The sequence below is a fragment of the Coloeus monedula genome (assembly GCF_965178545.1).
Source record: "Coloeus monedula genome assembly, chromosome: Z".
In the NCBI taxonomy this organism is placed as follows: domain Eukaryota; kingdom Metazoa; phylum Chordata; class Aves; order Passeriformes; family Corvidae; genus Coloeus; species Coloeus monedula.
The window spans coordinates 27,163,846-27,181,321 of NC_138822.1; the positions used below are offsets into that span (position 1 = coordinate 27,163,846).

A 17,476-nucleotide genomic window follows, 5' to 3' on the forward strand; every position below is an offset into this window, starting at 1 on the left:
TCCTCCATTTTTTAAAAATACGAAATATAAAGTATATCAAAATAATTAATAAACTAGAACAAGTAAGATCTAGATCACTTTAGGGGTAGGAATGCACAATACACTATGTTCAGAAAAAAAAGCTTGAAACATGTGCATTTAAATCCGTTATTTTGATGTAGGCATCATTTTATGCCCTTAGGATGCAAGTAAAGCTCTTAGGAATTCTGATGTCAGTGTTTGTGGGAGGAAAGAAAGTATCCTGTAACTGCCCACACCTTTCTCAAGGTACTTAAAGTAATTAAAGGAAAGGTTCAATTATCCTTTAAAATATCCCCTTTCCTAAGCTGTGATAAAAAATACAGAGCTACAATTAAAATTTGGTTAGAAGAACAAATAGTCATGTTCTCTTTCCGCTATGGGGAACTAAGCTGAGGTGAATTGAATATAACCCTTATTATGCTTTTCTTGGTGTTTACCGGGGTGACAAACCCAGAGCTGCCATGCCCCTGAGCACAACCTTGGGCTGCAGCCCCCAGCAGCACAGCACTCCTCTGTGCAGAGGGACAGGGAGTTTGTGGTTCCACCCTGCTCCCACAGCACTGGGAAGAGGTGACACGAAGGAACGAAGCCTGGCTTGCTGCCACTGGGAGCGAAGCACAGCACAAACACAGGCAGCGACACTGGAATGCAAACCAGAAATGCCCTCCCTTTCATGCCTTTTCCAATTACAAACCTCTAAAATGTCCTGCTTAGTCCTTAAATAACTACTGATTTTATCTGTTACTGCTTTCAAAAGAAATGGAGACTCAGAATGGCAACTTTTTTTTTTATGGAACACATGACTTGTGTAGTCCTGAGTGCTGCCTGGTGCCTGCACAGACCCACACATACCCATGTACACAAAAATTTATTTGCACAGTTGATACCCTGTCCTGCGAGAGAGATCAGAAGGGAGAAGGGGCCTGGCTGCTCCCAAGTGTTCATGTTGGTATGCAGACAAGTGGGGAATTCTGTTGCTCAGAACATAGGTGTTTAAAAACACTTAGCGTCTACTCTAGATTGCTTTCACACTTTTGGAGGTCTGGATGATAGTCTCTCAGATGTATCCCATCTGATACAGAAAAGTTCCAACTGAAATATATGCTCTCATTATGATGACCTCATGGTAAAGTCAGCATTTTTTAATGACATTTCTCAACAGAATGTCATCTATTTTAAGGCAAAGACCATATTGCTCTTGTGGTGTGCATGTTAGATGGTAGGAAAAATGATAAAAAGAAAGGTCATGGCAATAGCAGTTTGATGAAAAATGAATAATTTGATTATTTTCATGGTGTGGATCAATAATGCTCTGCATCTACTGAAACACATTGCCTGGAGGCACTTGGATAATCAATGGCATAAAACAGAGACTGCCTTTAACCAGGCTTGCAGCCTCTCTTGATCTTTCTGGGGAGGACCCTTGACGCCTCTAATTTATGTCAAGTGCATATCAAAGAAATTCCAAAGAGTCTGGCTCATAAAGAGTGTTTTAGTGGTACCCATTTGAAGTCAACTTACATATGTTCCTTATGTAACTGCGTTTAAGCACTTCCCTTCCAAATGCCTGGGAATTCTTAGAAAGGCATAAAAGCTACCTGGTACTAGCATAACAGTCAGTACCTTAGAAAAGGAAGTCTGGTTAGAAGGGAAAAATCTAACCTTCTCTTCACTGCAAACTGACAACAGTACAAAGACAAGAATTTCGGCCAACAGGGAGTGTAAATAAACCCTTCTGCACCACCCAAGAATTCTCTTTAATGATGTGCTTGACACTGACATTTTTAATTTAATAGAGCAGCCACTGGAAAAAATTAGTTCTGCATGATATTGGGAAGAGACAGTTGAGAACACGATTTTGTTCAGTAATTTCTCTGTTCATTTGCAGTGGAAAAAGGGAGTTGGCATCTTCTAGCTGCCAAAAATCCCTTAAGTCAAGGATACTTACTTCATTCTGTCTGTGGAGCTATTCTTCCCATCAAGGCTTTGCAAACAAGAAAATAATTCCCAGTGGTAGTCCCACTACTACACTGTTTGCTGTAACAGTGTCTACTAATTTCTTAACATCTTTTAGCTACCATACTTAGAATACTTGCAGATGCACACACACACTTGCAGGCACACAGTCAACAGTTCTTTTCTATCTTCCCTGAAGCTTTCTTAAGGAATATTTATTTTTTCCTTTTAGTAGTTGACTTTCACAACACAAAAGATGTTGCATACTCCTCCGTAAAGAACCAGAAAAGTATTTACCAGCAATTAGAGGAATACATACTGTACATGTCAACAAAAACTATATATAGCTTAACTTACGAGGCAGTAAAGCCTGTTTTCAACATCAAGATCATTGATTTTCTTTAGCAGTTGAAGACATGATAAAATTATTGCCCTTATTAGATCCTTGTTGATTGTTCAACATTAGCTAAATTCAGAAAATAAATACACATGCAAAAGTGGTTAGATGATTCCGGGTCAGGTCTAATTCCCAGGGTCAAGTTACCCTTTTAACATTCTCTAAGTACATAATCTTAGCACAATCCATCAAAGAGATTCACACACTCTTTTTGTCAGTTGGCTCTTATAAAACACTAATGTTTAGGAGATTAAGTGGACTCAGCTTTGATAGACAGAGCAATTCTTCCAAAGTGCTCAACCTCCTCTCAAACTGGAAACTGCCTAAGGCTGGCTTTACAAAATGCTATTTCTAACTTTACCACTGACCTGGACATTATTATTCCTTGCCATTTGAAATACTGGGTTTTGTCACTTTCTTCTATGGTGTACTGTGAGGGATGCAAGGTAATGGTTTGGAGCATGAAGTTTTTTAGACTAAAACCTGTTCTTCCATAGAGTGTATCCAACCAAAAATCCACAAGCCTGAGAGATGCTTATGATCGGCATCACAAGCTGGACATTTTGTTGATGATGGCTGGAAAAGAAACAACCCCTTCAAATTTATGTGAAGACTTGAGGTCAGAGATTCTGGACCTCCAGTGACTTTTCTTTTAGGTATTTCTGCTGTGTTCCTGAGCCTTTTGATCTCTTTTCTAAACAGGAACATGATTTCTGAAGGCTATATACGGGGGTGAAATGGAGATAGACTGCCTGCTCCTCTTTTCTTCTAATGGTAAAGTGCTAAGACTTACACACATTCTTACTATACTCCAAGTATAAAGTGATATAGTAAGAAACCCAGTATTTTTTTCTCTTTTTAGCATTATGGTTTTATTCAAATTTTTGTCCTGTTTTCAAAAACACCATATATGAGCAAGAGCACAGATATATAGAAAATCACTTAATCACTCTTGAAGTAACACTAAAGATTTTTTTTCCTTCCTCTTTAAGAAACAAAGTAGTCTGTCACAGTTATAACATGACATAGCAATTACTTTTAGACAAAAAATATTCAAAACTGTCAGAGGGCGGATTTTACAAAAAACTTTGTGAGCACCTCAGGCTGCAAGTGTAACCCATGGGTATACTTTGAAAGTCTACATCAGCAAACATTTACAATACTCCCTTTAGTTCTCTAGGTGCCTTTTTAGCTGCATATGTGAACACAGCGCACCAGAAGAGCTGCCACAGTAGTGAATACGAAACCTTTTTGTTCAGAAAAACACAAATCCTGCTGCCTCCTTCCCTCCCTCCCTCCCTCTCTCCCATACACAGGAACACTCTCACAGACACACAGAATCAGGCACCAGCTCAGGCAAAAGCTCCTTACCTGATCACATCTCATCAGTCCCAAGTATCTGAGGGATTTGCTGCGCTGAGCAATCTGGGTGGCTCCACGGTCCGTGATCTCTTTGCACCATCCAACATCCACCGTCTCTATTGTCATGCTGTATCGCCCAATGGCTATCAGAGCTGGAAAGACATTAAAGGCATGAAATACACAGCTCTGGAGATGGCAACCTTCGTTCCATGTACACTCTGAATAATGCTGAAATTAAAGTTTGAGACGCAGTTGTCATGCACTTTGTAAATGACATTATACTTCATAATTCTGAACTATGTAAAAGCTGTCTCTTCAAATTAGGAGTACATGCATGTGCAACCACATACGAACACACGGATAAACATATTTTTCTATTAATCAAGATAAACAGACCAACTAGCGGACAAATTCTATACAAATTCTTGTTATTACTTTTTTTCAGAAGGATCAAGGATCAATTAATGAAATTGAAATAAATATAGAATAAAACCAATTCTACGTCACTTTTCAGAGAAAATAACTGGCTTCATACTATTAACACTTTTTTTCCAGGAAAATAATATTACAAACACAGCACTGAGATTAACAGGACATTTTGAGAGTCAACAAAACATATGGTTTCAGAAAACCCAGCAGGAAATCTCATGTCATACATTCTATAATTATATTCTAAAATCACATTTTTTCTCATTGTTCATATTGGTGATGTAAGAATAATGGTATGTCTCACTTTCATGTTTTCTTCGCAAACACTTTTCCAGTAAAAAATAAAGAGTTAAAAAGGTCATAAGGAATTAGAAGAAAAATTTGTACCTTTATAAAAGGAAAGGAAAGAGGATCTGGAAATTCTGAATGGGCTGAAAAAAGGTATGTAAGAGAAACCACAAGGGATCTGAACTGGCTGGGAAGGTTTTGTCATGACATGACAATGACACAAAAGATAGAAATCACTGGCACCCTGGTCACCATGGACTATAGAACTTTTCAGAAATATGGACTCAGGAAGTCAAGCTGGGATTTATTAACAGAAATTTTAGCAGCAAAAATCTCAGCCTAAGAAAAAAGGCCAAGGTTTCTGGTGCAGAAGTCAGTCACCTGCATATAATCAAGGGGTAGGATATTCACAGTTTTAAACTCCAGTTATAAGGCAGCTGTTGAAAAGGAAGGTGAAGGAGTGACTTATTCCAAGTAATTCATGTATCTTTAAAGAGATAATTTTTCAGCAGCTCTGAGGCTGGTCTGCTCATGCTACATTCCCAAATGTCAGGTAACAACAACAACAACAACAACAACAACAAAAAAGAGGAATTATGAAGAGCTAGTAGTAGCTCCTGATATACAAGATATCGATCTTGCTCATCAGCATGTAACTGAGACCTAGAAGAAGAGAAAAAGAACCCACCTCACCTTCCAGTGGTTCTGCAAAGAACTGTATTGACAGTGTACAGCAGTAAGGGTAATTTGATTATTTATAAATATCTAGGTGGACTTGGTTAGCAAACAGAATGAGCCAAAAGAGGCCACAAACATTCTCAAAAGCTGCGGAAGGGGAAGTAGTGCATAATTTCTTTCTTGCAGCAGTTTTCCAAAATGGACAATATTAACTGAATTTTGTTACTGACATAACAATATGATAAAAGCACCTATGTAGTTTCATTATGGTTTCACTGATTTTTGTAGGACAATACCAACTTCCTGGTCTCTTTCCAGCACATCTCTTGAAAACAAGTCCTAATTTTGCAAAATATAAACATATATATATATAGCAAAAAATAACTTTTTTACTTCTTTTCTTTTTACAGACATGTTTTAAAATATCACTGTAATAAAAAGTATGGATAGCCAGAAATTTTCTGCATACATTTTGCAGTAGGAAAAGCTATAGTAATTATAGAGTATTGTACCTCCACACAAAATGTTATAGACTTGAAGTAGTGCAGAAATATTGAAAGCCTTCCATTACATTAGAATAATGTAGGTTCATTTAAATTATTTTTGCCAATGCTTGTAAAGTTAAAACCATATTTTGTTATTTTCAGTGCTTTATGTAAAGCCAAAAAAGAGAAGATAATCAACAGAGAATACTTTTATGGAAGTGCCATTAAAGACCATCAGAACACACTGACAAAATCTGTCCCCAGATCAGCAGACATCTCTCTGGAAAACCAAGTATTTTGACAAGAGTATACAATGTTATACTGAAGTAATCTATTACTACGGTTCATCTATCAAACACAGAAGGTATGCCATTTGAAAACACCAGTGACTATATTTTCTGGAAATTTCCATGTGTGCAACTGCACCCTCACAAGAATGCTCTGGGTTAGAGAAAATTATTCCATTCCCATCAGCATTCAGCAGTGGGAGATAAAGAAAGACCATGAGAATCAGTGAAAATGTAACAATACTTTTCCAGAACACTTGCCTCACACGAAAAACGTGAAGATTATGCCTCTGTACTCCCATAAATTCATCTGATCGGTCTTGTAGCCCACAAAACATGACATCCATAATGTCCTGTGGCAAGGAATCCAGCAGTTCAGGATTCTCTCCTCTTTCAAAAACCACCTTCCCTTGTGGGACATGCTTCCTGGAAACCCCAACACACTGTATTGACTAGGTCTTCCTTTTTGCTTCCTAACTTCTTCAAAGTACTCTGATACGATTGTGAAACACAACCTCTCTTAACAAAAGCTGTGTCAGCTTTTCCAGGATATGCTGTATTTATTCAAGTGTTCACTAACTGCATTCCATATTGTAACTAACTTGTCTTATACAGACTCCAGATTTACCAGTTAATATTTTTCTGATCTTCCCTGAAACATCTTTTTTAAATACTTCTGCAAAGCAATCCTGTGGTAGTCAGGCAGGTTTAAGTGAAGGATTACACAGTGCAGAGAGGAGCTTGGCTATTGCATACCCAAGTTCTTTTACTGAGTACACACACTTCTGCTTGTATGAGCAAAATACTTTAAGCCACAAGTTTCAGCTAAGAAAATGTTTGCATTGATCAACAGCTTTTCTTCCTCTCTGCATTTGCCCACAATAATCAGAATACACTACGATTCTTCAAAAGCGTGGCAGTAATTTAACAAGGAAACATGCAGCAAAACACTTACAAAAGTAAGTTTGGATTCTGTGACACAATCCAGTGAATAGTCAGAAGTGTGTTTCAACACTAATGATAGCCAGGCTTAAAAACATGGTCAGCGATCAAGGGGAAGAACCTGACACACTGAAGTAGAGAAGGATACACAAAAATCCTCCATGTAGTTCGATGATGTTGGCTTTGCCATATGAACCTCTCTTTTTTTTGAATATTTAACAAGGCATCCAATTCTTTTTTTTCCTTTTTATACTCCCATATATTTTGGCAAAAGCAAGATATCATATTTCTTTTTCCAGTGCTAGGTTTGTGGAATGGAAATCAACTGTACAGCTCCTGCTCTGCAGAAGATAAAAGTGTAATGTCTCCAACTGGAATTGGAAAATCACTGCTACAGCCTTGAGCTGCATCAAGCAAAACTGTTTTCTGGTTGTAATCGTACTTTGTGGTAGCTGAGAAGTTGAAAGGACCAGGTTTGTAGCAAAGGGTAGCATCTTTTAGATGACCAGGTGGAATAGCTGAGAAAACCAGACAAATTCCGTCCTTGGTGCACTACCACTAAGAGCAAATTGTAATTCAACCTCACTTTATTTTAAACTGATTAAGTTAAACTGACACTGGTAAATGCATCTGCTACTACAGACAGCAATATCTGTCAGAGGAAAGGTCTCTGTTCAGCTGTGCATAACCTGTGAAACCAGTGGCTGCTATGTGGGTGTTGTCATGAAGTTTAAGGTTGCTACAACAGAAAAAATAACATACATATCTTTGGTATAAGTAACTGATATTTGGCCTACTCTTAATTTAATTTGAAGTTATTTTTAGGCGTGGAAACAAATACCCCAGGTTTTGTGTAATATTACCAAATTCAACTGTTTGGAAATCTGGTGTATTGAACACAATTCTGTCCAATTAAAAATATTTTTTACTGACATGCACCTACTACATTGTAGAGTGCTTCCTTAATCAATAAATCCTATTTCAATTTAACTGAAAATAAACCTCTGTGAGGCTTAACTATGTTGCTGTTTTCTTCCTAATATTACCTAACATGCAAATGTACAAGGCACTGCATTTGGTCAGCCTTCAGTGAGGACTGGACAGAAGTGCTTTTAAAAATTAATTATGATTGATATCATCCTTACACCATGGCATTATACATATGTATGCATTCACGCAAAAAACATTTTTGCATTTTTTTTCATTAATGTCAAAAGCACTTAAATGTGCAAGAATTAGAATTTCAAATTTCCAATCTCTCTAAGGGTTTTACACAGAGAAGAAATCAATCAGTTAACCAAGGATTACCAAGCAATAGTCTTCTTACAGAACTTTCCATTATATTTTCATTTTTATATGTATACATGATGAAATATATACATAGAATTAATACTTATCTATTAATGCCTACATAAAAATATAAATAAATTATATAAAATAATAGATGGTATTATCTTCAAATTTATTATACAGCCAAAAACCATTAAGGTGGCTTTGACAGTTATCTACTAACTCCTGGGGAGCCTAACTTATAAAAAAACTTTAGAATTTTATGAGAGTTAAAATACCAATAAGCAGACATAATAAAAATAAAATTAGCAAAGAAACGGACACATTCAGGTGCTAAAAACACTGGTGTAACAGTTCAGCTTAGTGGACTTTGAAATATTTCTCTGCTGTTGTTGGTATTATGGAGTTACTATCATTTGCCTGAGTTATTTAAAATACGAGTGGACAAAGTTCTGGAGAGAGAAGAAAATGTTGTACAAGACAGACCAAAAAAAAGGCAACTTAAACAGTCTTTTCTATCTCTTATTTATGTTGTTCTATTGAATTAGAAACAAAAGAGAGAGATGAAAATCATGCAGGTAAATTATAAACATCTGAATGCACAGATGCAATTAGACACAAACGCTTGACAATTGTAAAAATACAGCTGAATATAGACAATACATTGCCAACTGATTTTAATATATTATTATATCTACAAATGGAAACTTTAACTTACAAATGTTGATAACATCCTCGACAGTATACAACTGGTTAAGTATTGCTTATACATAGCAAATGCTTTTCTTTACAAATGCATGCCTATAAAAACTTAAATTAGGGCAAGAGAATTTTATTCTTCAGAGCAAATTTTGATGCCATAAAAAAAGGTCGATAATTTTGCCCACAATACTAACAGAGCTTGCTTTGCCCCTGCAATGATGATGTTGCTGGTTGTCTGCCACGCAAACCACGCAAGTCCTGCAGTTTAGCTAATCTGTAATGTGCAGAGAGGCAGTACATGCCTAATTCAATTTCCACATGTCAAAAGGTGTTTAGCTGCCACAACCACGCACAGCAGTTGAAGAAATCACTGCTTGAGTTGTCTGCTACCTTGCTCACCCAGCAGAGGAATCATAGCCCACAATTCATACTGCTTCTGCCTCAAATGAAAGACTTTTGATACATGATACAACTTTTTATGCAATTCATTTATTTCTGTTTCAAATATGTAAGGGTATTTTGATGACTAAATAAATGTTTGTTCATCATATCCTGACATAAATCATGCATCAAGCACTGCAGTCCAAAACTACAGGTTGTGCTGGTTCCCTAGTAAAAACTAATTCTGCTCAGGTTTTTGCACATCCAGCTGACAGGTAGTATGACATGGTTTTTAATTCCTTTATAATCAAGACCTCTCATAACAGCTACATTTCAGTGCCACCAGGAAATAGTGAAGCAAGAGAGACAGAATCTGTACAAGAACTGGCCTTCTATCAGGAAACTCAGCCAATTCCATTTACAGTCATGCACTTAAGTACATTCCTGGTTTTTATTGCAGTTCCCTTGAAATTAAAGTAAAAACATAAATAGAGGACATAGCCCTGAACTTCACTGTTCTCACAATCAAATGCCAATCTTTATTCCCTAACTAAATTCCCATACAGTACATCCACGTAGTAGACATAAAGGGGAGCAAGCAAGTCCTTTCCCTATGGTACGGAAGTGATGTAGAAGGGAGATTGGTCAGTGTTCATTTAAAAAATACTTTACACTAGTGGTATTTTAATATTTACAGCAAGTGCTCACAAAACACAGTACCCAGAAAGGTATGGAAACAAGTAAATACTTCGTCTTCTGTAAATGCTAAAGAAGCTTAGAAACAAAGTTGCCCAACTTGAAAAGTTTTCCCAGGGGAATGCTGTATCACCTCTCAGCATGGCAAGCCTGCATTTTAACACACTTGGTGTATTTAGTTTGTTCCCTACTGTCTTCATCTGCCTCAGGCTGCTTGAGGTCTCCAGCAATAAATTTACTGTTGAAACTTTGTGCATAAGTGGCTTGGGCAACTTTTCTTGAGAATGAAGTGTGGGACTGAAATAAAATGCAGAAAGATAGAGTGGCATGACTACAACCATAAACCAATCTAACCAGATGCCTCAAGGAAATGAAAAGGAGACAGACTGTACCCCTTGAGCAACTCTTTTATTCTCCAAGAGTTTAGGAAATCTGGTTAAATCTTTTCTCTCTGAAATAATATTTTAACCTTACTTTGGTAGTATGGTGGAAAATGACTCAACTAGTGATACTACTGTAAGTTTTACAAACAAAAGCTGTTTGAAAGTGGTAACACATAAATTTATGTGTTTCTGGCTTAAGTTTTGAAAATAAAATCTGGTTTAAGTTTTTGAAAGTAAAATCTCATTTTTTAAAGTATTTGTTACCTAAAGAACTGTAAGGAAAATCCCCAAAGGCAAGAAAGTCCCAAGGACTGAAAAGACCTCCTGTGAGAGGAAAGATGACAGAGACACCTCTTACAAAGAAAAAGTATTTTATTTTATATTCTTTATATAAAATATATTTAATACAGGTAAAAAAAAATTTCTTTGAGAGTCATAAAAGTCATTGGTATATAGTTACTTGGCTATAGTCTGGTTATGGTGTATGGTTACCATTAAGTTGGTGCAGTATGAATTGCTGCACTCAATGCCAACTTTATTAACTGATACAAAGGGCAATTACTAAACCAACTTTTATCCTACAGATAAAACTCCTTGAAACACATGGCAGTTAGAGGGCTATGACTTCACAAGTAAAATTAATCTTATTGCTTGCTTTACTTCTTTATCTTGGCTATCTGGTGAGACTGAAACTATGTAAAAATCATAAACATTTGTACAAAGGTTAAAACCTATTTGTCCTACAATGTAAGCAAAGCTTTGCCCTAAACTAGAAATTAAATTGAAATTATAGAAAAGAGTGATCTTTCAAAACTATCTTTAATGTTACAACTGTTAAGCACCTGTTTCCCCAAAAGTCCATACTAAGAACAAAGCTAACCTATGGACAGTCACAGAAAATGGTTTGTTGTGTTTTATACAGATCTCTCAAGAAAAAATCCAACACTGACAACAATGAATTAATCATAAATACATCTGAAGTCTAAATAAAATCTATTAATGCAGAACATGAGCTCTGTGACTTTTCAGCCATTCCAGTATCTTTTACTCAATGCATACCAACAGCAAAAAACAAATGAAAACAAAGCATCCTCCCTCAAATCTTCAGTACAAGGATGCAAAAAGTACTACAAACTGAAAGGCATGCAGCATATTTACTTCTGTCCTGACTGTAGACCGCTCATAAAAATATTAAAAAATAACCATTTCAGAAATGGATTGCAAAAGTGGTAAGAGCTGCTGCTTTTAACCCCAAGGTTTTAAGATAAAATAGCCCCTGTGGACCAAGCTGCTATAAACCAGCTCAATTTTCACTTTCCTGGGGACACTAAAACATAACTCTTTTTTTTTTTTTTTTTTTTTGCGTTATTTTGCACTGAAGTAATTTCCATCATTGTCATAGACATAGTCTGATTACCAGGGGAAGGCAGTAAGCTTGGCTTCAATCCCCAAGAAAATCGTGGAGCCAATTTTCCCTGAAGCCACGTCATAAGGACAGAAAGATGACTGGGAACAGGCAGCACTGATGTAGCAAGTGCAAACCAAGTCCTGTCAATCTGATTGCCTTTCTGTCATGAGAGAACTGACTCTGTGGACAGCGATATGTAAATAATTTCTTTTTATTTACATCAGGAGAGTATTGAGAAGAGGTGATATAGACTCTTAAAATTACTTCCTCCTCTTCCAGTCCACAGACGTAAACTTTTTCTTTTTTGGTCAGGTTAACAAAGACCCCAAAAATTAGATTAACCCTTTTAATCAGGACAAGGAAACTTAAATACTGTCTTTTCAAAACTAATAATGTAGCTTGGGCTTATTTAAACAACACGTACCTAACCTCTGAGAGCTGTAATTCCAACTGCTATTGTATGCAGAACATTAGTAGCATTCAGATATGACAGTCACTAGTAAAGGACAGTGAAAACCCAGATCTGTAAACCTGAATGATCTGAGGTACATGCAATGCATTAACCTACAGAGGTCAGAAAGAAACAATCTGTTTTGAAATCCTGCATTGTTTGGGTAAGTGATTTATGCACTGCTCCTGAACTTCTGTGAATGCTTTCAAAAAGCTATACCTTAGTGCACTTCAAGAGCTATAGAGACAGTCTCAGAAGGCAGAACATAAACATGGACAGATGTAAAGATCACTTAATGTTTTGCTGGAACAGTTTAAGATGATAAACTGGCAGAAACTAGAAAAATCACTTCGTATCACTTAGCAAAGATATATTTATTAGTATACAATTTTAGGCTATTAGATAATAATATGTCTATAATTGTACATATAATGTATTACATATTACAATTGTAATATGTACATGTATATAATTAAAAATACTACAATCACTTATAAACAGTCTATTCTAGTCAACAAGTTAAGTTTGTCAAGTCCAAATTTCACAGAAGAAATAAAAATCAGAACGCTGAGATGCTGGCTTGTCAAAAAAGAAGAATTTTACTTAGCTCTTAGTCACACGGGCTTGCTAGAGAGGGGGAAGAGTCAGAAGATGCTTTCCCAGAGAGGGAATTTAACGGTTTAGCCTGTTCAATTGTGGGATCAGGCAAGATTAGAGCGCACCTCTTTGGAGAACGACAGAAAGTAATCCTAAATGATGTGGGAACACACCCTTTTGTACATTTAGCTTTGTCCTTCTCTTCTAAGGAATCTAGCTACTGTATTCTTCTGATTAATAAATACTGACTGTGAAAAGCCTGCCTGATGGTCTGCAAATACTTGCTGAGACAAAGGATGACATCTGTGACAGAGGTCTATACTCATTCTGCCAAAGAGAGAAAATGTTGAAAACACAGGTCCTAAGATCAAGAACAACAGAATTATGCATTTTGCTCTTTTAAAGAGGAGTCATAAATTAATCAATTTGAAAGAGTACACATCAAAAAGATTAAAAGACTGAAGGATGAAGAACATCTAATAAATGCATGACAGCATGTTACTTCTGTCACGCACTAAAGAATTTCACACTGTTTGACGGTAGAACAATAACTACTTAAATCATGATTCAGTGTAACAACTCCTAAGTTTTGATAAGCCTAGCAGCAAGTAGAATACAATAGATACAATTTTAGTACATAAAATTGAATCGAATTGACACAAAAGAGCCAAATAAATACTTATTAGAAGATAAAAACTGCTTACAAAAATAGAATTTTATGTACACAATCTGAAAGTGGGAGAAAATGTCTACTGAAAGTTTAGAATTTCATTGTATAACTCCTGATATATAACTGTTCAGTACCCAACAAAATGTTAGATATTTGACTGTTCACCTGAACACACAAAAGTAAAAGGCAATACTTTCACAAAATCTAACAGGCAGTAAATCCAAATATACCACAGAGCATGAGGAGTTACACCAGACAGGCTGTTCATGCACTTCGACAAGCATGCAGTACTTTTAAACTCCCAGAAACAAACCCAATGCCTTTTTAAGATATTGATACAGTATTTACTGTTCTCTACTTTAGGAGTACAGGTTCATAAGAACCACATAAGAATTCAGAAGAATCACATATTTATTTTTCTAACCCAGCCAGTTCATACTCCCTCTCCTTACTCAATCTTCTTACAATATGGTAAGTGAAGACTGGAAAACTGGGATTCATGCAGTACGGTTAGAGTTGTTGTGTAATTATGTACAGTGGTATGCCTGGGAACTCAGAGCAGGGGCCTGACAGAACAGCACTGAACAGAATGAAAAGAATTGCTGTGCACTTCAAGACACTATGGATTATGTTATAAAAAGGCAGCTATGTTTGAAAGGGCTAGGCAGAACACAAAGTGAGTGATCTTATGAAATATAACACATTTTGAAAGAAGAGAAGAGCAGACAGGAGAACGGAAATTTAAAAAGTGAAACAAGAAAAGATTCCTACACATATATACATAGACATATCTGTACAGTCCACCCAAATACATGACTATTTGATCAGGTAGAATATTAACATCTTTATTAAAACTCTTTATAGCGCTGGAATTTCTTTCTCTGACACATTATGTTTCCACTTTAACTATTTCTTAGTTTCTTTTTTTCCTAAGTAAATAATAATAATGATGATAATGATAATGATAATAATAATAATAATAATAATAGTGTTGTAATTGAACATAGTGCTATGCTTTCCATGTGCACATCTGTAACACTTTGGCTGTGCAGTGAGATGCTAAAAACGTGAACAAACAAACCAATGCAAAACCTCAATATATCTGATAAAGCATCACACATCCTGATTGTCAAATTTCTCTGCAAAAGACCTGTGTGTTTAATACCAGTCCAACAGCTACTTCCCACATTCTTGAGGACCACAGTTTGAAAGCTATTATTTCAAAGAGAGAAAAGCCAAGAAGTCCATAAAGAAAACAAAGAAACTATTCAACTTCAGATGGTGGTAGAAAAGTCAAAATTAGGTCTATAACATACTGAAGAAATGCTTAAGCTTGTATTAGAAAAGCAATCTGAAAAATAGCAGCAACAACAGACATTACCTAGTAATGTGATTGATGTACTATTATGGCATTTCCAGAGCATTAAGAAAGGAGTCTGAAAAAACAAGATTCAGACAAAATAATCCATGTGCACCATCACTGCTCTTTCAACTGTTTCTTGCTTTTAAGATACTTTAATTTTGCTTAGAATGCCTTCATACAATAGTTTTGCCCTCTTACATCAACAACAGTTTGTACTTACGTAACTAACTCTGACTGCAATATTTACAAAGTTTCACTGCAGATGTAGAGCTAGTCAGGCATCACCTCAAATCCAGTGTTCAGTTTTGGGCCCCTCACTACAAGAAGGACATTGAGGTACTGGACCATGCCCAGAGAAGTGCACTGGAGCTGGGAAAGGGTCTGAAGCACAAGTCTGATGGGGAGCAGCAGAGGGAGCTGGGGGTGCTCAGCCTGGAGAAAAGGTGGCTCAGGGGAGGCTTTATTGCTCTCTACAATTCCCTGAGAAGAGTCTGAAGCCAGGTGGGGACTGGCCTCTTTTCCCAAGTAACAACAGGATGAGAGGAAATGGCCTCAAGCTGAGCCAAGGAAAGTTTAGATTTGATCCCGGGAAAAATTTCTTCACTGAAAGTGCTATCAGTCACTGGGAAAGGCTGCCCAGGGCAGTGGTGGAGTCACCATTCCTGAAGGTATTTGAAAGACATGTAGATGTGGCACTCAGGGACTTGGATTAGTGGTGGACTTGGCAGTAATGGTTGGGGTGACAATTGGGGTAATGATTTTGAAGGTTTTTTCCAATTCCAATTCAATCAATTCTGTTATTCAAAACAGCATATGGACAGCTACAGCTATGGGACAGCACAGTTCTTCCAGCAACAACATTTTGAAGACAGTTATCAGCCAAGGTAATTAGTTTAGGAGCAATACATTCAGTTCAAGTATATGGTAACAATGTTTCTGTTTCCACTGTTGAGGGGAGAAAACCTAGTTGAGCAGGAGAGGGTATGAAGCTAGGATATAGCCAGGATGATATGAGCACAGGCAGTGATAGTATTTATTTTACAACCTTAAGCTTGTGCAGACTTCTTATCTAATTACGCCTGAGTACATTTGTAGATGAGTGTTTAAGACAGCTCTGGGAATAGCATTTGCTGTTAAAGGCCTTACAGTGATCAGCAGAAGTGCAAGCACTATATTTTTTCAGGGAGAAATCAATCTTCACAAGCAGAGAAGACCGGACACCCACAGAAGGCATGAAGAGGGCTAATGCAAGGTCCAGATTACCCTTCCAGATGTGATCCCTAGTAGAATCACCTATGTATTTGCCAAAGTACAGTTTAAGCCATTGTCAAGATGTAACTTGATGTGATTTTTAAAGTAAAATAAAATAAAGTAAGATTGAAACACATGCTTTTATAAATAATCTGTATGTATTTATTTTACTTCACTGAAGCCTGGAATTGATATAATACTTTTCTTAAAATTGCTGAGTGTAAGTATATTACTGAAAGTATCTTTAGAGATCTAAAAGGTATCCAAAAAGGACAATAAGATTTGATGCAGTGGCTGACAGACTGCTCTGACTGTTTCCTATTGTGGCAATTGTTGCTCAGGTCTCAGATCACAGCATGAAGTTACACACAGCATGTGCTGCAACAAATCTATATAATCAGGGACGGACAGATTGTCAGCCTCAATTTTGCAGTTTTTCTGTTTTTGTCAGCGTGTATCACTCCACAGCTCAACATAAATTAACTTTAACACAGGATTTTGTGTCTATTAACATAACATTTTATACATTCCAATGCAGTTATATTGTTCTGCTTTGGAAAACGCAGTCCGAGAAAAGTGATGTAACTTGCCATTAACTTCATTATGACTAATGAAACTTAGGTTTTTCATATAAATCAATACAACTGGATGCTGAGAGTGAGCACAGCTGAGAGGGAGAAATGAAGGTAATTTTAAAAGGTTCCATATTGTGAATCATCACAAGTTTGCTTGAAAAATAATGAAGGAACTACTTTCAGAGAACTCGTTTTGAAGATCCTCCTTGTTTAATATTCAAAATAAGTTATGTGTATTCTTCTATGAAAGCTAAAGCTGAATTCTGATGAAAAAAAACATAAATTATCTGTAATTCCTTAAAGGCTAAAGAGTCAAATATTGACACCTAGAGTGCATCTCCAAGATGTTTGTAGCTGAATGGTTACACAATCTCTCTTAGAATAATAACATTTCCTGCATTAATTAGCTGTCCTGTATAATGAATAGAATGAAACTTCATAAAATGAGCCAAGTGTATTCACCTAAGGAACTCTTTAAACAGTAATTAGCATGATGAAATGCAAACAAAAAATGCTAGCTCCTAAGGGCTTGAAAAATACTTGTTTTATTAAGTATTTCTCCAGTGTACTTCACATTCAGGCATCTAATCGATCCCCTTAAAAATAAAGGCCATTTTTTTGGGAACTCTAGAGGAAAACAGTTTAGCACAGTAGAACCTTTTCTCTCCAACAAAATCTAACTGGATCAGAAAATACAGGAGCGCTTACGCCAAGTAGAGCATGTCTAATTATTAGTACTACACATTAAGAAAATGCCAAATTTAAAATATAAATATAGTTTCAACAGAGTAAAAATGCTTATCTAAGTTGCTTAGTGGGCTTTAATTTTTTTTTTTGGCTCCTTAACATGAACACCTTCATAAA

The 17,476-nt window shown here is 36.4% G+C and overlaps 1 protein-coding gene across 1 annotated transcript in view; it reads right to left on the reverse strand.

Moving 5' to 3' along the window:
- The window catches only part of FBXL17 (F-box and leucine rich repeat protein 17), a 278,001-nt gene that overhangs the window by 14,209 nt on the left and 246,316 nt on the right, over positions 1-17,476 (reverse strand). The window contains exon 8 of the mRNA XM_082300852.1: positions 3,746-3,888. Within this exon, the coding sequence (XP_082156978.1) occupies positions 3,746-3,888 (143 nt within the window). The remainder of the gene's footprint in view (positions 1-3,745; positions 3,889-17,476) is intronic.